General features: G+C 35.7%; 1 protein-coding gene across 2 annotated transcripts in view; it reads left to right on the top strand.

Moving 5' to 3' along the window:
• The window catches only part of LOC311086043 (NACHT, LRR and PYD domains-containing protein 3-like), a 64379-nt gene extending 38341 nt beyond the window's left edge, over positions 1–26038 (top strand). For both annotated transcript variants that reach the window (XM_084118702.1, XM_084118701.1), the window contains exons 6-11: positions 601–771; positions 7641–7814; positions 10202–10375; positions 17957–18088; positions 21223–21254; positions 21340–26038. In XM_084118702.1, coding sequence (XP_083974828.1) covers positions 601–771; positions 7641–7814; positions 10202–10375; positions 17957–18088; positions 21223–21254; positions 21340–21869 — 1213 coding nt within the window. In that variant the 3' untranslated portion in view covers positions 21870–26038. The remainder of the gene's footprint in view (positions 1–600; positions 772–7640; positions 7815–10201; positions 10376–17956; positions 18089–21222; positions 21255–21339) is intronic.
• Positions 26039–27469: the final 1431 nt, after the last annotated feature.

Below are 27469 nucleotides of genomic sequence, written 5' to 3'. Positions count from 1 at the left end.
TGTCTAATAGCCAGATGAGTTTCAGTCCTTCCCCTCCAGCAACCTGTCACATGTGAAAGGATCACAGCAATAGGTTAATGACAACAGTCTAATCCAATCAATCCCTGATGAACGAAACCAAGTCTTGCCCTACTTTTCTTTCTCATTTGAGTCTAACAGTAACAGTCCTATTCAGGTAGAGAATATTGAATAATCAAAAATAAAATAACACTGCATGGTCTTTCACTGTATAAATTAAATATAGATTACTCCTTATTAATGCTAAAAAAGCTATTCAGTCTAGTGCAGTGAGTGATTTTTATTTTGTTTTTTACATTAACATTAAGGGCACAGACTGCAGCAGGTATATTAGATGGTTGTCACGTTAAAGACCTGATGTACATGATGCAGATCTGACATGCATCCATTGTTCTCCCAACTCTTTACGTTAATTTAAGACTTTTTTTAAGTCATTTAAGATGTGCTTACAAGGACACGGCCATTTCAACCTTATTTTGTTTTATGTAAGGTCGGCTAGAGAGGGAAGTCTTAAGTCTTGCAATCTTTTGGAGACACCTGCTCAATAACATACCTTTTCACCTAAGTCCTCTCTGTTTTCAGATTGGCAGACTGTAAACTCACTGTTCAGCACTGTGAAATTTTGGCTTCAGCTCTACAATCATCAAACTCCCCGCTGAGAGAGATGGACTTGAGTAACAATGACCTACATTCAGGACTGAAGCTGCTATGTGCTGGACTGAAGAGTCCAAACTGTCAACTCAACATACTGAGGTTTGACTTAAACATTGATTTTTTTTAAAAACAATAATGTGTGATGTACTCTTTTAATAAATGTACTCTATTCCAGAGAATATAGAATATTATTTCATGTGTTTTTGCATGTACAGCATACAGTGCAAGATTTCTTTCACCTGTAATTGATTTCTCGGATTCATAAATCTTTTATAGTCAAGAGCTATTGCAAGAAAAAAGGATGAAAAACACATGATGATAATGTGGCCATTGATTATTTATTTTCAGTTACTCTACAGCAGGGGGCGGGAACCTTTTTTGACTAAAGAGCCATTTTTTCATTTTTGGATAAAGCATTTTTCCAAAAGAGCCACAGTAGAAAAAAATGTTTAATATATATATATATATATATATATATATATATATATATATATATATATATATATATATATATATATATATATATATATATAATGTGTGTGTATATATATATGTACAGTAGGTGGACAACCAGAATGCCTATTACCGCCGCGGCGAAATCACCGCGGCAAAAATAAACCAGCCGCATTTCAAAGTCGTTCCCGAAATGACCGCCAGGTGGCGCAAAGGGACATTGTGCAAAACAGCAGCAATTGCCGTATTTTAAAATGTAAGTGGGTTAAATATAAAACCCTAAGCCTAATAGGCATATTTTTCATATATATAGATAGGCCTATTAGGCTACAACAGAATAGAACCAAAGATATAATCAATTTTAGAACTGAAAAAATAGAATCAAAAGTTAAAAATAGAGACGATATTAGGAGCAATGACGCTTAATATTTTTACTATTCTATTCTAAATGAAGAGCTCTCGTGAGCGATACAATTGCATAGTAATTTATAGTGATTTCAAAACCAGTCGCATTGTTCAAAAATCAGTTTTTATTCTGGCATGTTGAATGGGCGTTAGAATTTTTTTTAGATTTATTAGATTTAGATTTTAGATTTCGTTAGATTCATTTTTCTCATAACAGCTAAAATAACTTAATATATGCCTTGTCTTAATATGACCTACTTAATATAGGCAATAGGCATTTCATAGCCTATAAAATATAGCAAAACTTGGCCACTAAATAGGCCTATTTAATTTTCAATTATTTTAATTATCACAATTAAAGTTTTAATTTTATTAAATTAAACAAGCGCAACAATCAGCATTTAATCAAATATTCAAAAAAAAATGTATTATTAATAATAATAATGTTATTTCAACATAATATTTCGTTTTTTCGACATAATCTATGTGTGCGTGCAACAGGCAAGATGTGTATTTGTAAATCCGGTGATGCGTGCATTGATTTGTATCAATAAACTAGTGTTTTCTGACAGTGTCGACTGCAAAGATGAAGTTGACGATCGCCATATTTGTAGTGAACGCACCTAGAGAGAAATGCACATAAAGACATAAACAGAGAGTAGCCTTTTTCTTTTCGTTTTGAATTATTTCGTTTGAAGACATTTCAAGCTTTGTGTATTTGATGTATTTATCATGTCTGTGTGAGGCATACGCTGAGTTTCGTTAAGTTGGAGGATGAGATGCGCTCCAGCTGCCGTGCAATGCAAGTGACCGCGCGGGCGCCTCCATCATTAGTGTCTGTTATAGTTGCTTCTCTTACCTATTAAATACAGACAATTGGTTGATGAAAATTTGATTAAAATTAAGATACAATTTATAGAAAACGAAATTCACTTTAAAGAAAGGTTTTCTACTAAACAAAACTTAATGAAGTGGTCAAAATCATGTCTGACCCACTCCATATCCATCTCTCGATATAATGCATCGTGCTGTTCACTTTTCATATTCAACATAGATGAAAGAAAATAACATTATAATATTTTAACAAATATGATACTAAATGAGATTATGTAATGGCTACAACATTATAGTAGGCTTATAGACTCTATTTGTACAAATTGCTGCACATTAATTTAATTAAATGAAACCTTATAACGAATTCACACTGTAGGGTAGACTGTGTACAGTTGAGACACCTTAAATAACTTCGCAGCAAGCACAAGTTGTGATTTTTGCTGTGCACTTGCATATTAGTGTCAACTGGGAAGGAAATATAGAGACCAGAGTCAGACCTCTTGGAACTTTAATTGAATACATAGCGTTGGTAAAGCATACTGAAATTACATCCCTACAAATTTATTAGGCCCTACTGAAAATAAATGTTTCGAATTTAAGCAAAGTAGCCTAAATGTTAAGACTGTAAGCCCTTTGCTTTTTTACGTAAAGGACTCTTATAGCCGACTTTGTCTTAATTTAATTTGTAGAGGATTTTTTTTTAACTCAAACATTAACACTGAAATAAATTAAACTAAATTATTGTAATTTTTTTGGCACACCACGACGAGTGGCGCTATGCATTGTTCCAAAGCCAGGTTTTATTCTGGCATGTTGAATTAGTGTTCGACAAACGCGGCGGCGCGTTCATTTGAATGAAGAGCGCTTCTCGCTCGTGTGAGCGAACACACACTGGAACGTTAGGCCATAAAGCAATGAGTGAATCGTGGCCGAGTGGTTGAACTTACGTTACGATCATTTAGATGACACGGGTTCGAATCCCGAACTAACTTGGACTACTGGTATTTTTATATTAGCCTATTAATGCATTTTATAGTCTATTGTTGATGCAGAGAGATTTGTCTAGTTCTAAAACATAGTTTTTTGCTTATAGCCTATTTACAAAATAAAATCACCACGCATTTCCATTTTACACTAAGGAACAAATATTATACAATGACTTTACTTCTGTAGCCTATAATAATTCCAATCGTAATTTCAAAAGCAGTTCTGTAAAAAAAAAAAAAAAAAAAAATATATATATATATATATATATATATATATATATATATATATGACGTTTAAACGACAAACAATAAAATCAGAACCAGTATTCTGTTGCGTTCATGGTTCCAGTGGCAGTAATGCATCCACGGCTTTTCAAAGTGTCACAAAGCGTTTTGAGATTGTTTTAAATGAAATATTGAAGTTTATAATGAAGTGTTTTGGCACACCACGACGAGTGGCAAACTCTTTGTTTTGTTTTGCAAACTCAGCTAGCCTGTGGGGGGTTTGGAGAAGGCAATAGTTGCTTTATCGTGGGGGTGCAGGACAGAGGTGTTAATGTTCCGTCTTTCATAGGGAGAGTGTCGGAGCCAGCCTGATGAGCAGGCAAAGGCAAATTTCTTTTAAGGATTAATCTCAAAATCTCCGAAAGTCCATAGCCTATGTACAGTAGGCCCTATATCTTATTAAATTATATATTGTAGTTTTATTGATTGTATTTAAAGGTTTTCTACACACAATTTCAATTTAGCAGATACAGAGCTCTTTAATTCGCGAACCACCTCGTTTTATTGTAAGGTGAATTCAGCAAGGCATGTTGTATCTTGGAAGGAACAAAAGCTATTTGTTAGTTTTTTCTTTCGTGATTTGTGTGGATGACACACAGCGACATATACAGTATTATCAGCTGTATGGTGTTTTTTTATGCTGAAATGCTTAATTTCGAGAAAGACCCGGCACGCGCAGTGAGGGAGACCAAACTTACTAAAAAAAGATCCAGCGCGAGAGAGGCAAAGAAAAACGCCTGTTCTTAATTTATGTTGCTTGGAACTTTTTTCGTTTTGTACCGTTTTCATTTTTTAATTTAGCTGCAATTTCTTTGACAATAGAAATTAAAATGTTGCAAGCATAAGATTCTGTGTTTCTTATTTTGCATCACAAAGGGAATAAACTCTATCGAATCGATGCAACCCTGTTTAAATAAATAAACTGTCCCGACACTTTATTCATACCTTGAAATGTGCGATGGGTTTTCAAACTTAATTAATTTTCTTTTTCTTTTTCTTTTACATTTTCATTGTTTATTTTTTAATTGAAAGCAATACTGTATTGAAAGTATTTTTCTGATTTGTTCGATCTGTTTTGAAAAATGTCTTCCGTTGCTATGGCCGGGTATCACTGTCAGTCATCTCAATCTCATGAATGATTCACACACACACAAAAAATAATTTAGCAAATTAAAGACGAGCTTCATCATCTTCATTTTCTGGTGCAATCGGCTGACAGTCTTCCTTCATCAGATGTGTCGTCTTTGCAGCGGCTCAACTGGAATGTAGCAAATTTATGTTGTAATGTACAATTGATAATTAAACAAGATGATTGACTTTAATAAACAGATGCATTTAAGCATCAAGAACTGAAAAACATAAACACTGTCGGCTACAATGAGATTCGATCTCAGATCGTTTGGCGCTCCGAGAGGCTATTGTTAATGCATTGACCACAGAGCTATCGTCTAAATAGCCTAGGTCTACTATTTTACTAAAAAAAAAAGTGTTTTTACAAGACCTTGTGCTGTTTATTTATTTATTATTATTATTATTATTATGCAGATGTTAATTCAGCCATTCTGTTGGATAAAAATTGTCCCTAATGTAAAATGGAAATGAATGGTAATTTTATTTTATAAATATAAAATATTTAATATAGGCTATAGGAGAAAAAAAACAATATGGTGTGGCAATATTTTAGAACTATCAAATCTCTCTGCATTAATAATAAAAAAGTAGCCCATGTTTGTTCGGGATTTTAACTTTTGAATTATTATTTATTATTATTATTATTATTATTATTATTAATTAATTTTGAATTATTGAAACGTAAGTTATAGCCTACCACTCGGCCACGAATTTGTTTTGTTTTATTTTGTTTGAAATTTATTTTTACATATTTTTCTTTCGTTAATGTTAACCAATTCTGTTGTAGCATAATAGGCCTATATTTTTTCCCTAAAAGTTTGTTTTATTCTCTGCTTTGTTTGTTTATATTTTTACATATTCAATCAGTCTCATTTTTGTTCAAATAATGAAAAAAGTTTTTTTTTTTTTTTTTTTTTTTTAATAAACAGATAGGAAACTTACCTTTTAAAATGCCGCCGTTGCTGCTGTTTTGCCCTGTCACTTGCGGCACCCGGTATAGCCATTTCGCAAACGACTTTGAAATTCGACTGGTTTATTTTTGCTGCGGCAGTAATAGGCATTGTGGTTGATTATTTATTAAAGAATTCAATTGATAATCATAACAACATGTAAGCCTATTTAATTCTGAATATAACAAAGAATGCTTAAACCGACTAACATCGGTTAGTAGTCCTGAAAATGTTTTAATTTTACGGTAAATTATGTTACTTTATTTCACTGTTATGTTTCAGTTAATAAATCTACAAACACATTAAAATAACACGAAGTAGGCTAAATGACAAGTAACCCATTGACATAGCCTTTCTAAATTATAGAAAAACTGGGCACACAATTGTAACGTGTGCCTACTTTGTTTAAATTGAATGAATCTGAATTCGTTTAACCACAATATTTATCTTGAATTTATCTGTGACCTCAGATCAGATTACTGCCGCGGCAGATTACGTCATAAAGAGAATAAACTGACACTTTTCAAAGTCTGTGATTACAGCGCCACTCAGCGGTAAAAGGCAGCAAATACACATCCCAATTTTGCCGCCGCGGGAACGGCGGCGGTAAAAGTCTCATTCTGGTTGGGCACCATCTGCATGTGTGTGTATATGTGTGTGTGTATATATATATACATAAAGACGTGCTTTTTTCAATAAAAAATTCAACAGTAGTAATTATTAGGTCCAGAGACAACTAAAAACAAACAAATATTCAGCATACAATAAGTTGCAATATGGAATTATTTGTGCAGGGCTTTCACTGTGAAGTTGAGTTACCAAGTGATGAACATATAAGCTCTTTTGTGTGCGTGTGTGTGAGAGTGAATGCACACAGTACTATCTGCTGTGTTTACTTGAATACTCGACTTGGCATTTTGATATATTTCTGTGTTTATTTGGCCGCTTAGGCACGCAACGTTACCGAAGACAAAGGCTACTATGCTTGTCCGTGCTGCGCTCGGAGCGCGTGCACAGCATCCTGTCAGTAGAATTCAGTTCTCTTTCGCGACTTATCGTGCTTTTAATGTTTATTTTCAATATAAAGCACATCCTGCTCTTTTCTTTCTCATTCATTCATGTTTTGTTATTAATAACTTTAAACAGAATCGTCAACTGAAATCTGCGCGGATTATCAAAAATACTACACAGGACATAAAGGGTCTCTGCGCAAAAGTGAAAGTAGCCTACCAACGGGTGAAATGTCACTTTGCACAGCAAAGCACCCGTTTCAATAAATTGATATATTAAAGTTTATAAAGCCTACTTTTACATTTTCGCTGCTGTTCTAGAATGGTTTTCGCCAGCTCGAATCCAGTGCAGGACCTGTAGGTTACCACAGAAACGTAAGCGGTTAGTTGATTGCTGTGGTGACTTGTGACTCTCGCGAACAGCACTGAACACGCACTTTTGCCGGTACACTTTAATATTATTATTATCATAAACTTTTCATTAACTTCAATAGGCTGTACTACAACAAGGGAATTGTAATTGGCTGCTTTTTCTGCAGAGAGCCGATCTCTGTTGATGTGTTTTAATTGTTTCATCGATGGTTTGTTGGTAAAGGGTGAGAGACCTCTCGAGCCACACGATTTTTGCCAAAGAGCCAGATGTGGCTCGCGAGCCATAGGTTCCCGACCACTGCTCTACAGTATATATGATGTTGTCATCTTTACATTCAGATAACTAACTAACCAGTTAATTATTTATATTAAGCTACTCTATATAAGATGTTGTCTATTACTTTCAGATAACTTTTGATGTAAATATTTACATTCATGTTCTATGCAGACACCTTATCAGACACATGAAACGATGCACACTGTGCTCTCAAACATCAACGTCTATCTATAAAGTGTGTACTTATTTATTTTTCCCATATTAGGTTGGTTGGCTGTAATCTCGCTGATCAGCACTGTGAAACTGTGGCTTCAGCTCTACAATCATTAAACTCCCCGCTGAGAGAGCTGGACCTGAGTGACAATAAACTGCATGATTCAGGAGTGAAGCTGCTCTCTGCTGGACTGAAAATTTCAAACTGTCAACTCAACATACTGAGGTTTGACTTTACACATTGATTTTTTTAAATAATAATGTGTGATGTGTCTATTAATAAATGTACTCTCTATATATATTCCAGTATTATAAATACAGCTAGAAGATAGTCTTCTTTCATGTGATTTTGCATGTACAGCATACAGTGCAAGATTTCTTTCACCTGTAATTGATTTCTCGGATTCATAAATATTTTATAGTCAAGAGCTATTGCAAGAAAATAGTATGAAAAAAAACTTGATGATAATGTGGCCATTGATTAATTATTTATTTTCAGTTACTCTTTATATGATGTTGTCATCGTTACTTTCAGATAACTTAAATATTTATAAATATTTACATTCATGTTCTATGCAGACACCTTATCAGAAACATGAGACAAAGCACACAGTGCTCTCAAACATCAGTTTCTATCTATATATCGTCGCTGCCCGATGAAACTCACGTATGTCCAAAACGGTTACTTTTCAGGAAGTGAAAAAAACACCGTAATTTCAAAAGCAGTGAACGTAGCGTTGTCATACTTGGTACGGCATCTTTAAATGTAACCATAATCTTGCAAGTGTAATGATATAATCCACATTTGACCAAAATCGAGTTTAAATGGACATGCGTGCATATTTTATAGTAACGGTGGTCGATACGCGTTCTTCCGATCATTAAATAGAATGGCCAAGTCGTGTTTCATATTGACAGATGAATAGGCTACGCTCCGTTTATTAAATAGCCTACGTCTCAGTTTATTAAATACGCTCAGTTTATTAAATGTCTCTTGCAAACTATGAAGGGACAATGAATCAATACACTCATTGCTGACTCCAGGGCCGGCGCGTCCATATAGGCGAACTAGGCAATTGAGAGCGGCACTTTTGTAAGGGCAGCAAAATGTGTTCCAACCGGGAATGAACAATTCACAAAATAGGCTAGGCTATATGATCATATAATCATACATAATCAGAGAGTAGCCTTTTTCTTTTCGTTTAGAATTATTTCGTTTAAAGACTTTTCAAGCTTTGTGTATTTGATGTCTTTCTCATGTCTGTGTGAGGCATACACTGAGTTTCGTTAAGTTAGGATGAGATGCCCTCCAGTTAACGTGCAATGCAAGTGACCGCGGGGGCGCCTCCATGATTATCTTGTCTGCTATATATTTGCTTCTTATTTATTAAATCCACTCCAGGCAATTGGTTGATGAAAAATGTATTAAAATTAAGGTTTATACTAAACGAAATTCACATTAAAGAAAGGCTTTCTACAAAACAAAACAAGTGGTCAAAATCATGTCTGACTCGTCTCAAATTGTGCATCCTATTACTCGTGCTGTTCACTTTTCATACTTTCAACAGTATAGTAGACCTACAGACTCTATTTGTACAAATTGCTGCACATTCATTTAATTCTGAATTTTGCACACACAAGTTGAAAGGCTTCAAATCAAGTTCACGGATAATTGTGTGTGCATTTATTAATCATTATGATACTAATATCATAACAAAGTAGGCTATGCTATGTACAAAAAAAAAAAACATTTCTGTTTTTTTTCTTTTAAACAAAAAAACAAGCTGCACCCTTTTTTTTACATTTCATCTTTCATTCCGAAATAGAATAATGAATGAACGAAAAAGTACACGGACCCAACATGTAGGCTATTAGCCTTTTTACCCGTTATCAATCTAAATTAATCTTGTTTTTAATTTAACTTAATTTCGTTTTTCTTTATTTAAATTCCGTTTTTTTCTTTATTTAATTTTCGTTTTTTCTTTATTTAAATTTCTTTTTTTTTAATTTTATTTTTTTCTTTATTTAAATTTTGTTTTTCTTTATTTAAAATTCGTTATTCTTTATTTAAATCTACCCTTTACTGTTTCAGTAATTTATTAGTCAGAAAAATATTAGACTACCTTAAAAGTATTGCTTAAGTTAACAGACCCGTGCGTTAACATCTCCACAATAAACAGTGACAATTACTTCGTCTAAACCATTTACCAGTAAATAACAGTTGTGAATATATTGCGAATATATAATAAACTTGAACAGTTGTCAAAAACAAACGTTTGCTGATACTTTAGTTTACCTCACAGAGTTATTCGGCTATCCAATGCTGAGCTTCCAGAGACGCTTAGACCGGCGAGATGCCTCCACAGGGCGGGAGATACGCGGTGTGATTGACAGCTTTGACACCAAATGGATATACGTGAAAATCAGATGACATGATTTCACAACTTTTCATTGGTCATTTAGATATGTGAAGCATACTGTATACGGAAATGAACCTGGACATTCTATCCGTCGAAAAATCTAAAAATCGGCAAAATGGACATACGCGGTTTTCATCGGACAGCGACGATATAGTGTATGTAATTAATTATTTTTAATTTTTACTGTATTTAGATTGGCTGGCTGTAATCTCACTGATCAGTGCTGTGAAATTGTGGCTTCACTTCTACAATCATCAAACTCCTTCCTCAGAGATCTGGATCTGAGTAACAATGAATTGCAGGATTCAGGAGTGAAGCTGCTGTGTGATGCATTCCAGACTCAAAACTGTCAACTCAACATACTGAGGTAATTAGGGGGGTATTTTACTGTTCTGTGTAAATTATACATGGATTATATAAACGTTGCATGTAATACTGACATATTAAATATTTTATTTTTAGAGAGATGAATTGTGTATCAGAGCACTGAATAGACACATTTAAATATATTTGTGATTGCAATAAGTTCTGACCTGCTTGTTACCAGAAAAATACCTGAAACGCTAAGGCCCGGGATTGCAGAAGTTTTTTTTAAAGAAACCCTACCATTCCACATGAAGGTTTGCTTTGAAGCTGCAATTTTTTTTCCAGACTCAGTTTAATTATTGCACAGAGAAAAGACATCCGAACAGTTATCTAGATACAGAAGCCTCTTGATGTGGACAAATGTAAACATGTTCTGGGGCGCGTTTACACCAAACACTAAACATAATAAGCCACAGACTCATGCTCAGCTCACAAAAGGCTGCAAACAGTCACTGATGCTCAGGGAGAAAAAAAACTTTATATAAAGAACCATGAGTATGTACTTTTTAACAGGATAATTTGTGTAAAATAAAGATATTATTTTGTATTGTGGAATACAGGCAGATACATGTTTATAAATGGCTTCATCAGGGCAGTACTAAATCTTTTTTTCACCAATTTTGCATGGTAAATGCATAAACTCAACTGTACATTGAAATAGTCAGGGGTTAAACTCTATTTTGTTTTGTTCCAGCTATAAATTCAAAAGGTCTTGAGATAAAATATCAAAAACATGGCCTCACAATCTAAACTAACAAATATGTTATAATACACTTAATAAACTTGTATTCAACTTTGAAAACAAAAATATAATGATAATTTTAATATGAACTGCTGCTGTTAAATTTGTTAATCTTAATTCTCTAAACTGTTTCAGTATTTCAATATTTCAGCTTATATAGGCCTACCTGCTTATTTATAGCTTATTATAGTATTCCGGCGGGGGGGCGGATTTCCGGCTTGAGGGCAGGTCCGGCCTCCGGCGCAGGCAAAATTTATTTATCAGGCTGCAAATTACAGTCGGAGGCTTGAATGACTTGAATAACACACCGGTCCCCTTCAACCTACCTGTCACCACTATTGCCACCCACTGGAGAACTTGACTGTTATATATTTGTCCCGATTTTCCGCACATTTGTGAAAAAAAAACTTGCCTTTCCCGCACTTCTTATGGTCCTTGAATGCATCTCACACGCAGCCTCGCTCTAACGTGCTTCTCTCGGAAACCAAAACAATGACTACGCGGATGCTGTAGCTAGTGTTAATGGCTTATTTACAACTTTAAACATCTAAAAGAAGCGGCGATCGATGGCGCAGGGCAGGTGGAAGACAGGCCTGTTGTTGTGGATTATGCAAAAGAAGTTTTGCAAAATGATCGACCAGACAAGTCATCGGATAAAGAGGCGAAGAGCAGCAAGTTCTACGACTGATCCACAGTGAGTGTAGAGTTTATATGCTTATTCTATGGAGTAAAGTCGGGTGAACGGGGTCGCTGCGTTGCCGCGCTTATCACCGGCGCTAAAATAAGCACTAAAAGGCTCTGTTGCTCTCATGAATTCATTCGCTGCATCGGATCTGTCCATCCCAGGTACCCCGCACGAGAGCACGATGTCGGACCATCCTCGCTCCGCTACGTGCCTCCTTTCTGCAGCCGTGCGCGTGGTGAGACAGGTGTGCACGGGAAAGACATGCGGTGTAAAGCCCAATTTATACTTCTGCGTCGAACTTACGCCGTAGCTACGTCGTAGGCTGTGTGTAGCGCGCGTACCCTTCGGCGTACCCTGACGTGCACCACCTAACTTCACATTTTGGTATATACTTGTATTTTACCTCCCATATATTAAGTGTTTGCACAAATTGGAAATAAATTAGGTCCAAATGTAGAGTAAATGTGTAATAAAAAGTGTAATAAAAAATAAATATAGGCCTAGGCTACATTGCCTATATACAGTAGTCTCTATCTAACTTTTTTTTTTGTTTTCCTTTTAAAGTACCATTAAAGTACCGGATCGATAAGGAGTATCGATAAGAGGAGTAGTATTGATAAATACTTAATGATACCCATCCCTAACAGTGACAGTATCATATTACTTAGTTTGGGGTTGAACTGGAGTGACAGACTGTGAAAAACTTGCTCTTCTACAGTATATGGGCTCTTCGACTTGCTCTTTGTGTAACCCGATTTGGCAAACCTCATCAATAGAGGATGATGTAGCTGCAATTTGTTGCTGTCCAGTACAGCTACAATATGCTAATGAGACTACATGAGAAGTAGGACATATTATTTATTATTGTATCAATATGAACAGTTTAGATGCCCTTCAGACTTGCAGTGTAGAGATGTAGGCCAGGACTATATAAGATTTTATAGAGCTGTGCTTCCAAAACAGTGGACCAAGCCCAAAACATGTAGTTGACAGTTATTTAAAAATTTGGTTTGGCTTATTAAAAGTGGTCAAGAACCAACCTCACCCCCTGCCGCCTCAAGTTGCCACCCCACTCTGGGTAGTGCCACCCCTTTAAAAAATTTCTGGCTCCGCCACTGTGCTGGGGCCTCATTTATAAAACTTTGCGTAGGATTTGCGTCATAAGTGGCGTACGGATGAAGCATAGGACGTGCGTACGCACAGAAATATTCGGATTTATAAAACCGTGCGCACGCACATCCTACGCAGTTTTCCCTTAATAAATCACAATCAATTCTAAATGTAGCGCAGCTTTTGCGGCTTCATGTCACGCCCATATTTGCCCATAAATAGTCCGTGAAACGCCCACAAGTTAATATTCATCAATTGCGAAATCATGACAAATACAGAGAGGAAAACCAAGAAACGTAACTTCACTCACGTCATTACGCATTGTGACGGCATCATGGCATTTTATTACCAGCAATTTGATTGCATCTGACAAGCTACAGATGTGTTATGAGGATGAATTGCATAACATGCCAATATTATTGCAGAACATATTTCACTTTTCTTTTTGCAAATGTGTTAATTTGCATTTCTGTTGTAATCTTCGTTTGATTTTGTTTGTTTTACACTGCAGATAAATCAAACGGGTGTTCGTGTAGGCTGTTAATTGTAAGGCTTGCTTTGTGAAGTCTTCATGTTATTTATGAGAGACAGTATTGCCATTTCTTTTACACAACGGTCTACAGTTTCACACACTTTCACGTGTTTCTTGCATCTGCCGACGGTGTCGCCATTTCTCATTTCACCCGTTTTTGTGCGTACGCCTGGGTGGGAGCTTGCGTGAAGGCACATTCCGCACTTTTTCCCGCCAAGTTTGCTTTTTATAAATACCAATTATTGCGTAGAGAGCGGCGTACGCCGCCTTTTGTGCTTACGCAACGTTTATAAATAAGGCCCCTGGAGACCACTGTATTGTGTGTTTTAGGTTATCTTTGCCAATAAAATGTATTCAAATCTGAATTACATAACATTGTATTGGCTGTCAATTAGACGAGTTACAGCATGTCCACCATATCTTGTGGGGGTTTTGCATTAAGCCATTTGTGGTGCCCTTACCACATTGTGCCTCATATACTGTTAGACCCAGTGACAGGCTGGCATGAAATGGCTTGCATAATACTAAGTAAGGAGGCCATAATATTTTTGACTCATGGCTGAAGTTAAGTTTCTCCAGCTCTCCCAAGGTTTGCAAAAAAAAATGCATTTCAAAATGCATCAGATTGATGCTATAAAATATGGAATCATGCCCCCGGACCCCCCTAAAGGGGTAATATCCTTCTCACCTTTTTCACCCCTGACCCGTTTTCATGCCTGAAACGGGCTTGGTAAAAGTCCTGGTTGAGCCACAGAAAGTTCAGGCTCAGGATTTTTTTTCACTTTAAGCCCTGAAATTAATATCACATTGAATAATTTGTTTGTCCGCCAAACGAATCATGCGATTTCTTATCGACTCTCAAGGAGGATTCTTCTTATAAACTGTCAAGAAAGGCTATTCCTCTGGCCATGAGGAAGAACTTCAATTCAAAACAAAATTATTAACTTGTAGTCTGATCACAAATACAGCTTGTAGCTAAAGATCGTACACATTTAAGAGGCTTTTGTTCTGTGAGCAGCAAACAGAGACAATCAAGCGTATAATGGGTTTTTAATAAATGAAACTATAAACATACAACTACATCTAACAAAGAATACATATATGAATAGTATAATGAAAGTAAATAAAGAAAGACAGGAAAAGCAGATCACAGAATGGCAAACAAATAACAAACAATGAACCTTTGAGAACCAGCAAAGAAAATCAAAACCACCTTAAGCAGGGGCAGACAATCTTAAGCATTTAAATCTTTGTAAAAGAGCTGATGCGTGTGTGTGAGTGTCCGTTCTCGGTGTTTCCGTTAGTTGGACGCGTTCTTTCGTTTCTTCCGGAGCTTGCGTCATTCGCGGGAAGTTCAAACAGTTTACTTGTAAGAGTTACCAGAAACTTAGTTTAAAGTCTGTTTCACTCGTAGGCAGAAATGAATGAACACGAGACTAAACAAGACAAGAACGTAAAACAAAACGGAGATAGAACAAACTTTAGATAACGAAACCAACTTGAAGAAAACAAAAGCTTAAAGAAGCAAAACGAAGAGCGACGAAAACATGAAGAGACAAAACGTGAAGACGAGAAGAGCTACAGAACAAAGAAAAAGCAACCAGCTATGGTGTGTGTCTCCTTCTTTAAGCATTTCAAAGTCCACCCCTTTTTTGAGTAGTTCTAATCGGATCAAGACATTCTGAGCGGGAAAAAGTTTCTTTGTCTCAGCTCGCAGCTTAATTTGCATTTTTTATGATAGTGTTAGGATTTTGTCAGTTCTACTCCAAATGAGGGTAAACACAGTATAATACATTTTATCATAACCCTAATACATATATTTAGCCTAAGCACCCCGAGAGGTTTAATTAGAGACCAAGATTGATATAACTGGAAGATACAACATAGAGATACATTCTTATTCTTTAAAATAGGCATTTAAAAGTTCAACTAACAACTAGGAATAACACAACTATGTCCATATAAGGGCAAATAATACATGCATACTTTAATACATCATATACAGATTTTGAATCCCTTATATTCTGAATTAAATGCAAGGAATCTTTGTGTGTATGTGTGTGTGTGTGTGTGTGTGTGTGTGTGGAATGACATCTCGGAGGTCTTCTGGCTTGCCCGGATTTCTTCCTCACAGAGAGAGAATAGATAACGGATCTCTTTGAAACTGCAAGAGAAAAGCTTGAAAAGGGTTCTGTTCAACTTTTCTTGGTTAACCAACATGTCAAAAGGGCAATTTGATCCCGACTCATCGGCGCTAAGCTGTGAATTACATTTTAAAAGGTTAATGGTTAAAAGCTTTTCTGAATCTTAATTTGACAAGTCACCATGAGGTTGTCCATACGCTACAGCACATATCACACAAATTACTTATTACTTATAATTTTACACATACACTATATGACTTGAGGAAAATAAAACTATTGGCTACCATTTGATAATTATGTGGTAACTGGGAAAACACAATCAAGAAACTAATGAATGCATGAACTAATGGTTCTACAAAACTTCATACTGGGTCCTAAAGCAAAACTTTGAAATTTGTGAGGATGAACATCTGTTTTTCCTCTTGGGAATGATATTTGTTTTGGTCTTCAGCAACAACTGGTTCTGCTCCGCTCGCTTTCCCATGCATCGGCACTTGATAGATTGACTGAGCACAATTAAATATGTTCCGTGAATATACATTTTTAAGTGAATACCTTAAGCTCTGATTCGTACAATGCATCTTTTTGCATCGGGGTAATTATTTGAAAGTGATTTATTTAGCCAATATTTAATTGTCAATTTCCAAAAAAATTATATATATATATATATATATATATTTTTTTTTTTTTAATTACAGTGTACTTCATTCTCCGTTTTAAGGAAATTTGCATTTTAAAGACAATAGCAGATGCACAATTTGAAAATAATGACAAATATTAAAAACTGGCATAAATGAGTTTGAAGTTCAGCCAGGAAAAAAAAAAAATTGGTGCATTAGCACAGGCACAGTTAGGCCGTGTGTCCACCAAAGCGTTTTTAGCCAGCTGAAAACGCTAGGCGCTCTGCTGAAAATGCCTAGCTGTGAGCGCTTGAGAGTGTTTTGGCAGCGTTGCGTTTTTTTTTCAGTTGAGACACGTTGCTCGTTATGATACGGAATATCTGCGAAAGTGTTACTAGTATCTCATTTCACACATATTTTGTTTCTGTGTTGAATGTTGATTCTATATTAAAATGTCGATACAATGTAATGTATTTTCTCTGGCTCTTGTTTTAAATGATTTTGTTCCGTTATTATGCTTGTTGTTGTCATCTGTTGACGTTGTACAAGCAGAATGTGGCGGTTGGTTGTTGTGGTATTAGTCCCGTCCCTCCTCCATTGTGATTGGATGGTTGGGTAAAAAGTGACAGTGATGAGCGCAGCGTTTTACCCAAAGTTGAACATTCTTCAACTCTTGGCGACCTGTAAAATACGCCGAGCGCTCGGCGCTTCAGCGTGAAAAAAACGCTCAGCGCCTCGCTACGCTCATGGCGTTTTAAAAACGCTTTGGTGGACACACGGTCTTAGAGTGCAGAGTGATGTCTATTATCTAATTTCCTTACATGTGGCGCATACATTTTCAAGCAGCACTGATTTAAGTTTGTATGTACAGGGTGGGCCATTTATATGGATACACTGTAATAACATGGGAATGGTTGGTGATATTAAAGTCCTGTTTGTGGCACATTAGTATATGTGAGGGGGCAAACTCCTCAAGATGGGTGGTGACCATGGTGGCCATTTAGAAGTCGGCCATCTTGGATACAACTTTTGTTTTTTCAATAGGAAGAGGGCCATGTGACACATCAAACTTATTGGTAATGTCACAAGAAAAACAATGGTGTGCTTGGTTTCAACGTAACTTTATTTGTTCATGAGTTATTTACAAGTTTCTGACCACTTATAAAATGTGTTCAATGTGCTGCCCATTGTGTTGGATTGTCAATGCAACCCTGTTCTCCCACTCTTCACACACTGATAGCAACACCGCAGGATAAATGCCAGCACAGGCATCCAGTATCCGTAGTTTCAGGTGCTGCACATCTCGTATCTGAAGGCAATTGTCTATGGTGTGAAGACTTTAATATCACCAACCATTCCCATGTTATTATGGTGTATCCATATAAATGGCCCACCCTGTACATTAACATTAACATGAGTGGCATGAGTAATTGTAGTCGGTGTGTACAATGAGTTTGACTTTTGAAAAGGTGACGTGGCGTGACATGGTGACATCTCCTCTTTTGTTTGACTCCCTTGCCAATGCCAGTACGAGGACTTCTAATGGATATACTGTATAAGTAACTGCATTTCTGTGTGGGCAATTCTGCAACTGCATTAGATTTCAGTTACTTTGACTTTGAGGCGCCTGGAATGATCAGGCGGGCCATTTGCGTTCTATAGGCTGTATGGTTTGCACCCTTGGTGTATTGTATATTTTATATCTCTTAAAATGAAGCATAGTAACATGAAGACCTCCTGTTGTTGTAGAATATCTGGCTGTATGGTGACAGAAGAAGGGTGTGCTGCTCTGGCATCAGCTCTGAGATCAAACCCTACACACCTGAGAGAGCTGGATCTGATCTACAATCTCTCTGGACCTGGGACTCTGGACAAACTCAAGTATGTTGAGCATAATTATGTCTGCTGTGTGTGTGAGAGAATTTGTCATTGGTTTTGTGTTTGTCAAGAGATGCTTCCTTGGTTCTCAAAAAAAGATTGCAAAAAAAAAAAAAATAGGCAATGCATTTATATGAAAGTAAAATGTTGTGCTTCACTGGGGGTCTATGAGAGGATTCTGAATGTTATTTGCATTTAAAAAAATAAATAACATCAACGGCCATCTGAATATCTTTGGATATTGAGCTTTAAATTATATATTTTTGTCCCATATGGAAGCTCATCTTCTCTATGATGATTGAATGAGCTTTCAGATTAACAGGACTTTTCAAAAAACAGAATTGTATTGTAAAGTAATGTACTGTAAAAAAGTTTGTACTTCTGAATATTCACAAAACATATTCCTCAGTGTTCTCAGGCTCCCTGGCCCACAAAAATTACAGTAAGGGTGGGTGATAAACACATAACATGTCGTATGCATGTGGTTAATTATGCTCTGTGGATAATTTTAAAATGGATGAAAAGATGATTAGGATCCATGGATGCATGGAATGTATTGTCCCAAGATAGCTGCAGAAAAGGTTGTCCGGAAAGTAAATTTAAATTGTGGCAATATATGTGCATAGCGTGTAGTTTTTAATGAAAAAAAGTTTCTATCTTTTTGAATATCTGGAGAATATAGGATTGTATATGTCCATAATATAATAAGCACATGCAATATACTTTTTTTACAGCATGTATTAATGTTTGAGAAAGACAACTGTACCTTGATCATTCATGTTAGTTCACTTACATTAACTAAAGTTAACAGTTAAAATAAAAAATAAAACTCAGTTTAAAATTTAGAAAATGTCAAAATTAACAAACTAACAATGAACAATACTACAACATTTATTAACCTTAGTTAACCCCCTGGGTTCGGCTGTCACACCGGCGTGATGAGCTCACTTTTTTTCTTATCAGTGCAAAAGAGACTCAAAATACTCTATTGATTTTGATCTTACATATAAGTGTACATCATTCGATCCTGTTAAGTGTCCTGTTAAGTGTTTTTTGTGTATACTCACGATAAAAACAAAGTGTTGTGCTTTTCGCCAAATAAAGAAAAATAAACATGATGCGAGTTCTGCCTTCTCTCTGTCAGTGAAGTCCATTTTGAAACGCGTCCGAAAATGAACTGTAACTCAGCGAAAACTCAGTCACACAGGCACGAGAGATATGTCTTTATAAAGCTTGAATTCTGTGTGTGAATGAATGAACGGCACAGGTACACGCTGTTTACTACAGCTGTAGTAAACAACAGCGTGCAGCTGTGTTGTTCTTTCATACTCACATTTAACTTACTTTAGTAAACATGTTATTTTTACATGAACACATCTACTAGTTTAGCTTTTACCAAACTATATTGCTATACTGAGATGAGAAAAAATCGACTGAAATATGTTGAAATAAAATGTCTTTGTATAAGCAACGTATTAAACTGCAAATTAACATTGATATGCTAATACAGTATATCATAAAAACGATATGTTAGACGAAATATGAATGTTTAGATAAGATTTCGTTGACTAGTTTTGGATAGATTATAATATATATATAGATTATATAAAGATTTTACTGTAAAAAAACTACTGCCACATCAAATAAGCTTTTGTTTGCCAATTTCTGCTCATATGTTAGTTATATAGTATGTATGTTATATGTTAATATATAGTATGTGATATTTTGTCAAAAATAAAGTAGGTGACTAGATATAAACTAATGCAAATAGATGGTAACAACTGCAACATTAAACATTTGGGTCAGGTTTGCGTGTGTTTTTGTCACTTTGTTTTAACCGCTTGAGGTAAGCTAATAATGTGAGTCCTCTTAGCCTCGACGGCAAACATACTTCTGTTCTTTCTCTGCTAATGCAGAATCTAATCAACAAATTAATTACTTTATAATGATATGGCAACATGTACTGTAGTGTGATTTACATAAACAGAGAATATTTATTTTTGATATTAATTACATCATTTAAAAATAGTCTTTCTACAGACTTCTCTCTCATCTCTGTGTGGCAAGTATTCGCTGAGTTACAGTTCATTTTCTGACGTGTTTCAGAATAGACTTCACTGAGAGAGACCGAAGAACATCCATCGATTCTTTAAATCACTTGTCCTACTACTGGCCAAAAGTTTTTTTTATTTATTGTTTTTTTTAAAGTCTCACAATAAAAACAGTAATATTGTAAATATATATTACATTATATTTCAAATTATATTTGTATTATATTTTAAAATAAATATTTTCTATTGTAATATATTGTAAAATGTAATTTTTTCCTGTGATCAAAGCTGAATTTATCACTTTCAAGCCCCAGAAAGCTAGTAAAGACATCATAAATGTAATCCATGTGACTCCAGCATATTAACCTTAATTTTATGAAGCGACACAAGTGCTTTGTTTGCGCAAAACATAATTTACCACTTTATTTACAAAATATGAATCTCCAAAGTGTTTATGAGAGCACCCTGACTTATGCGTGTTGTGTTGACGTGAAAGCAGACGTTGTTGCATGAACGTGCGTTGGAGATTAATATTTTCTAAATAAAGTGGTAAATTGTTTTTTTGTGCAAACAAAGCACTCGCGTCGCTTCATAAAATTGAGGATAAAACAACTGAAGTCGCATGGATTACTTTAATGACTGGTATAATTAAATAATGGTAGTAATTACTTTACTACCTTTTTGGGGATTGAAAGTGGTATTTGAATAGGCTGTCATTGGAGGGACAGAAAGCTCTAAGACTTTATTAAATACATATTAATTTGTGTTCCGAAGATGAATGAAAGATTTACGTGTTTGCAACGACAAAAGGATGAGTAATTAATGACAGAATCTTCATTTTTTGGTGAACTAACCCTTTAAAGGGACTTTGGTACTGTTGAGCACCCTTATCTGACAAAGGCAGTGTCACAGTAATACATAATTAACCCTACACAAAATAACTTACCTACAAGAAAGAATGAAAGCAAGAAAGAAAGACATAAAGAAAGTTTGTTCACAATATGATAAACTAGGTACATAACAGACACACTCTCTTTCTCTTTCTCTTTCTCTCTCTCTCTGTGTTTTTTCTATTGTGGATCACAGAGGAGAGATCATGATTTCAAGACTACACAAATGTAAGTCCTCAAAGACACAGTTTTAGTATTTGTTGTTTTGTGGTTGTAAATGTTGGTGTTGTAATGTGTGTGTTCTTGTGTTTAGATGGCGTTGATCTCACACTGGATCCAAACACAGCAAACACTCAACTCATTCTGTCTGAGGAGAACAGAAAGGTGACGTGTGTGAATAAGCAGCAGTCATATCCTGATCATCCAGAGAGATTTGACAAGTGTTTGCAGGTCCTGTGTCAAGAAAGTCTGACTGGACGCTGTTACTGGGAGGCTGAATGGAGTAGAACTATTTATATATCAGTGTCATATAAAGGAATTGAGAGGAAAGGATGGAGTGCTGACTCTATGTTTGGACTGAATGAGAAGTCCTGGAGTCTGAGATGCTCTGATGACAGATTCACTGTCTATCACAATAATAACTCCACTGTTGTTTCTGCTGGTTCAGGATCCTGTAAGAGAGCAGGAGTGTGTGTGGACGTGTCGGCCGGCACTCTGTCCTTCTACAGCGTCTCTGACACACATACACTCACACACTTACACACATTCAACACCACATTCACTGAACCCCTCTGTGCTGGATTTAGACTTTATTACAACTCTTCAGTGTTTCTGTCACATTAAACACACACACACACACAAAATCATGGGTTAAGACAAATGGTGGTGTCACTGATACAACACACAGCGCATGCGTGCAATGAAAATACCGTAATACATGTGAACACAGTTGCACCAATATACCAAACTCCTCCCTTTTTAAACTGGAACCTAACATAGACCAAACTTAATATGGTCTAGCCAAAAACACATGCATTATTTTAAAGTGACCAACAAATTGAACTATTATGTTGTCTTGAACAATATTTATCTATTACTTAAACCTAAAGATTTAAAGATTTTCTACTTAGACCTTTACGTTGCCTTTGTAGATTGCGACGTTCTGTTTGCTTCCTGAATTTGATCAGGTTGACCTTCTGGGTCAGACGTTCCAGCTCTCTGCATTCCACCAACTGGCAAGCAATCAAAGATGTCATAATTGATCCCTTCTGGTTGCTGTTCTGAAAACCTTGATGGTAGCATGTGATCGACATCCACTTTAACATATCAATGGCCTTGCACATAGTAAGTCAGAGGTATTGTACAATGCAGAATAGTGCCTAGTATTCAGACAGTGTCTGTCTGAAGTCTCGTCCCAACACCATCTCCCCCAAACTGAATGTCCGGAGTAACTTTTGATTTATTATGCCCTTTCTGCTGTTGCATCTGGTGCTTGGATACAACATTTGACACATTTGACAGAGATATGAAGTCAAAATTGTGAGAAATAAAGTCGCAATTGGGAGATATAAAGTCAGAATTGTGAGATACAAAGTCGCAATTGGGAGATATAAAGTCAGTACTGCATGATATAAAGTCGCAATTGCATGTTATAAAGTCAGAATTGTGAGATATAAACTATTCTGAGGTAGATAGCTTTTTTTTTTTTTTTTAAGTCCGTCTTTTTTTTTCCCTTGGAATTGGACTTTATATCTCACAATTCTGAGAAAAGATGTCAGAATTGCAAGATATAAACTCGCAATTATGTGTTATAAAGTCAGAATTGCGTGATATAAAGTTGCAATTGCGAGAAAAAAAAGTCAGAATTCTGACTTTATATCTCGCAATCATGAGAAATAAAGTCAGAACTGTGAGATGTAAACTCGCAATTGTGAGATAAAAAGTCACAATTATCTTTTAAAATGTTTTATTTTGTGGCGGAAATAAGCTTCCATAGGTTTCAAAAGTAAAAAGGGATATTAAATAAAACATTACAAATATACCAAAAATACAAAACATTACCTCAGGAGGTGGGCCTAAACAAAAGAAAAAAATACCTCTAAAGAGGAAATTAACATTAACTTACCTATACATAAAAGAAAGAAAACAAAACAACTTATACCTTCCCTCACTCCCTGACTATCCATTAAACATGAGAAACGACACAGGTATCCTCCTGGCATACAATTGTATCCTTGTATGCAAGTTCAAGGCCAAGAGCGATTTTACAGGCTTGTCTGAAAGTCAAATTCCTCTCGGATAAGAGATGCTAACGGTAAGCTTCATCTGATAACCACAGACAAGCTGATCCCTCTGAGCATCATTGAGGAATTGGCCAAACTTGCATGTGCTAGCAAGTCTTTTCAAGTCAACTATGTAGTCTGTTAACGTTTTACCTTCTGTCTGATATCGTCTGTGAAATCTGAAGCGTTCAGCATATTGTTTTTGGCCTAAAATGTTTCAATCATATCTTTATAAGTCAGTTCTATCACCATCCTTGGTGGTTCAAATTCTTCAGTAGCCCATACTCTGTGGGACACAAGACACTCAGGAACATATCAGCTTTTATTTCTGCTGCAAAGTCATTTTCTGCCAGCCATCTTTCAAATCATTCTAAGTAAAAAATAAATAAATAAATAAAATTTTTCTATCAAATTCAGGAACTCGGCCAATCATTTCCATTTTGCAGTCACTTTCATTTCCATTTATCACCTCCATATAAATCTGATTTTTTTTTTTTTTTTACTCCAGTTTATTTTGTCCCATATCTATTTTCTTGTACTTGTGATTTCTCCATGAAGTACTAACTATGGCCACTAGATGTCAGTCTTTTTCTGGAGTTGCAGACTGACTACTCTCCTCCATTACTCTGTGAGATCAGCTTGAAACTTTAGTTTTAGTTGCTTCAATAACTCCCGAACTATTTGCAAATTCACTTGCACTTTCCTTCGCTGTGGAATTCAAGTTCTTGACGCCACTAGTGTTTTTATGGAAGAAAAGAAAGAGAGAGACACGGAGGTATAATGTATGCGCCGTGTTTACTGTTTTTTTTTTTTTTTTTTTTTTACTTCCTCAGCTTGACTCTGATGCAACACACAGCGCATACGTGCAATAAAAATACAATACAAAGTTGCACCAATATACCACAAATCACGGTTCATGTAACAGTCCAGTTAGTGAGAGCTGTGCAGGTAAACCTTACTCCTCTGATCTCAAGAGGTGCATTACCGACTGACGCTAGAGACTTTGGTCTTTAGCGTTCCTTGTTAGCACGCCCACCTCCCATTCTAGAGACGCTGGTTCGAATCTCTCTCGGAGCTTGACAAGTTGGACTGAAGGGGTTATATACACTACAAGAGCGGGAAAATTAGGAACCATGTGACTGTTAATTAATGTGAGGGGAAGAAACCTTATCACCAACAAATGAAATATCAGACATTTCTCTGTTTCAGAGCATCATGAGGATGTTTATCCAGATGTTTCTTGTGTCTCGATAAAGAGGGGCAATTAGTTGTCTTCTGCTCTCACTACATATACAACTTCGAGTTTCTTCATCTAGCATGTGTTGACAGCTGATTCTTCCGACATACTGGACGAACTCATGTGTTTGAACACATTAGACACGTCCTTCATCAGTGGGTTTTTTTATTGCACTAATGAAAATTATCTTTGGGACGGTTGTCTTCACTGCGGGTCTGTTCGGGCTCTGCTCAGTTTCATCCTCGCCACTGAATACTGATACATTATACATGTGGAATCCAGATGTTTCTCATGGTGTTTTTTTTTTTTTTTTTTTTTCAGAAGATAATCTCATTTTAGTTATATAGAATTCTCAAAAATGTTTAGAATTTAATGGGGTCATTAGATGTTTGAAAAAGATATTACACATTACTGCTAGAGGAAATAAGTATTTATGAAAATAGACTTCAGATGCATAACCTTTTAGTTAAAACCTTATTTGTTTGATTATATTTGTTTTGATTCTTAATATTTGTTATCTGTCAGCTAGGCCATCTGTAATTGATATTGATGTAATCAGATATTGTGTTTTATCAGTTTTAAACTTAATAATAATTTGTACTTTATAAAAGTTGTATAATTGTTCTTGCCTTACCTTTAAAGAATTAATAAAATCATGAACAAGTCTTAACACAGACCCCACACACCCTGGAAATATATATATAAGATTGTAACACTGTCACACATGACACATGTTTTAACTACGCTATATATTATAATGATTTTATGTATATTAGAGTTTTAATAGGTTTACATGTTGTCTTAGTCATTTTAGTCCATTTTATTCCTCTTATCTGTTTTGATGTGTGTATGTCTTTTAACCATTCTGGGTCTGCCTGTCATGTGACTGATCACATGACAGGAAACAGGAAATAGCCAGCATAAAGGAAGCAGCATGGCAAACAAACAGGGTCTCTGTCAAGAGGACCAAAGCTGGATTGAGGAGTTTATTTTAAGGATTTACCATTCCAGCAAACCACATAACTTTTCATTGGATTATCACTACATTTGGATTGTATATACACCGGTGGACACTTACACATTGGGACTTACAGCTAGTGATGGCAAAATGAGGCTTCCTGAACCACTGAGACCTTGCAGGCCATTGCTTCAGCTAAAGGTTCATTACTCGAAGCTTCATTCATCATTGCTCACTAGTGACACCTAGCGACTGTGCAAAGAAATAGCAGACAAAAAATTAATTAATTCTGAACCAGTGTCGCGCCCTCCCTCCCTCCCTAATTTTATAAAAAAATATTTATTTTATTAAAAAATATATATTTTATAAAAATGCTTTAATAAATAAAAATATTTATTTGTAATGTAAATATATTTATATTTAAATGTATATTTTATAAAAATATTTTTATAAATAAAAAATATTTATTTATTTATTTTGTACTCACTGTTGATGTTTGTAACCTTTCATTTGCAATAATAAAAAGACATGATCAGACATTTGTCCATTACTGTGTATAATATAAAATATGTATCTTTCTCTGTGTGAATTTACTTTTCCAGAGTAACACTCACAGTTCATTAATTATTCATAAATTGTTTGGATAGGGACAGTATGAACAACAACAGTGACACTGTTGAGTGCAGTGCTTATGTTAGAGGGAGTGTAATAAAGTACATTTATTAATTTAACAGATTATAGATAACAGATTAAAGTAAACTGCAACAGAATAGTCCGGAAGGAAGGAAAATAAAAATTGATTTTTTTATTGAGAAACAGAATTATTTCAAGTGTGTTGGGGTTTAGATGATTCCTCTTCTTGGACAAAATCTCTCTAGCCTTGGAAAAGATCCTTTCACAAGGAACAGAGGATGAAGGGGAACGTAAAAATGGCAGTGGTACAAATGAGGACACTGATGCTTCTGTTGAGCCCAGACAGGGGAGGATTCCCTCTTTCTTGCTGCTCCATTACCAGGAAAAAGGAAGAGTCACAAAAAGCAAACAAATCCAAAAGGGCAATCCAAATCAAAAAGCAGTCCAGTCCAGATCCAAAAATCCAGAGCAATCCAAATAATCTTATCTAATTAATATAACAAGACTATAATATAGGCCTACTATAATAATAATATACTATAACTACTAACCAGATAATGTAATAATATACAGCCCTCACATATGACACAATACAATGATAGTTTTATAACTCTCTGACTCTACAACTGCTTCTACTACTGCTGACAACACCCACAAGGAGGCGCGAGTTTCGAACCGCCTTTTATCCGGAAGCGACACTCAGACCGAACCGATGACGTAGCCACACAAACCGAGGCCTCGTTTGTCATTAGTCACGTGATTTTCACGTTAACAACACAAGCCTCGAATCGCGGCTTCATCTGGCACGCCCACTTTTTCTCGACACACGCTCCGACGCCTCGGTTCATATGTCACATCACTACTTACAGCACGCAAGGACTCTTAAGGACTGTTTTATGGTATGGAACCAATGGACTCTATGCTTTTAACAGCCTAAGGCTTCTATGTTGTATTGTGTTGTTTTAAGTTCCTGGTAGAAATTGTAAATACACTTCATTTATTCACTTTATTTCTGTTGTTGTCTCATCTTTTAAAACACTTAAACTCACACAGTTCAATCTGACCCCATTTTTAGCTCATGTAACTCTACCGATTGTTACAAGATGATAATATAGAACAAAATACAACAGCTTTACAAACATAAATGTAAAGACAACGACCGAAAAAGATAACTGAACCATGGGTATTTATACACTGGATAACGAGGCTAACAAGGAACAGGTGTGTGTAATGAATTACCATGGAAACAAACAAGGGTAATTATAGAAACAGAGGCAAACTGGAACAAACTACAGGAAGTGAACAATGGAGACCGAAAATACACTTAAATATA

This window comes from Abramis brama (assembly GCF_963993115.1).
Source record: "Abramis brama genome assembly, chromosome: 1".
Lineage (NCBI taxonomy): Eukaryota > Metazoa > Chordata > Actinopteri > Cypriniformes > Leuciscidae > Abramis > Abramis brama.
Note: the sequence above shows the minus strand (reverse complement) of the source record. Positions and strands in the feature narration are given on the sequence as shown.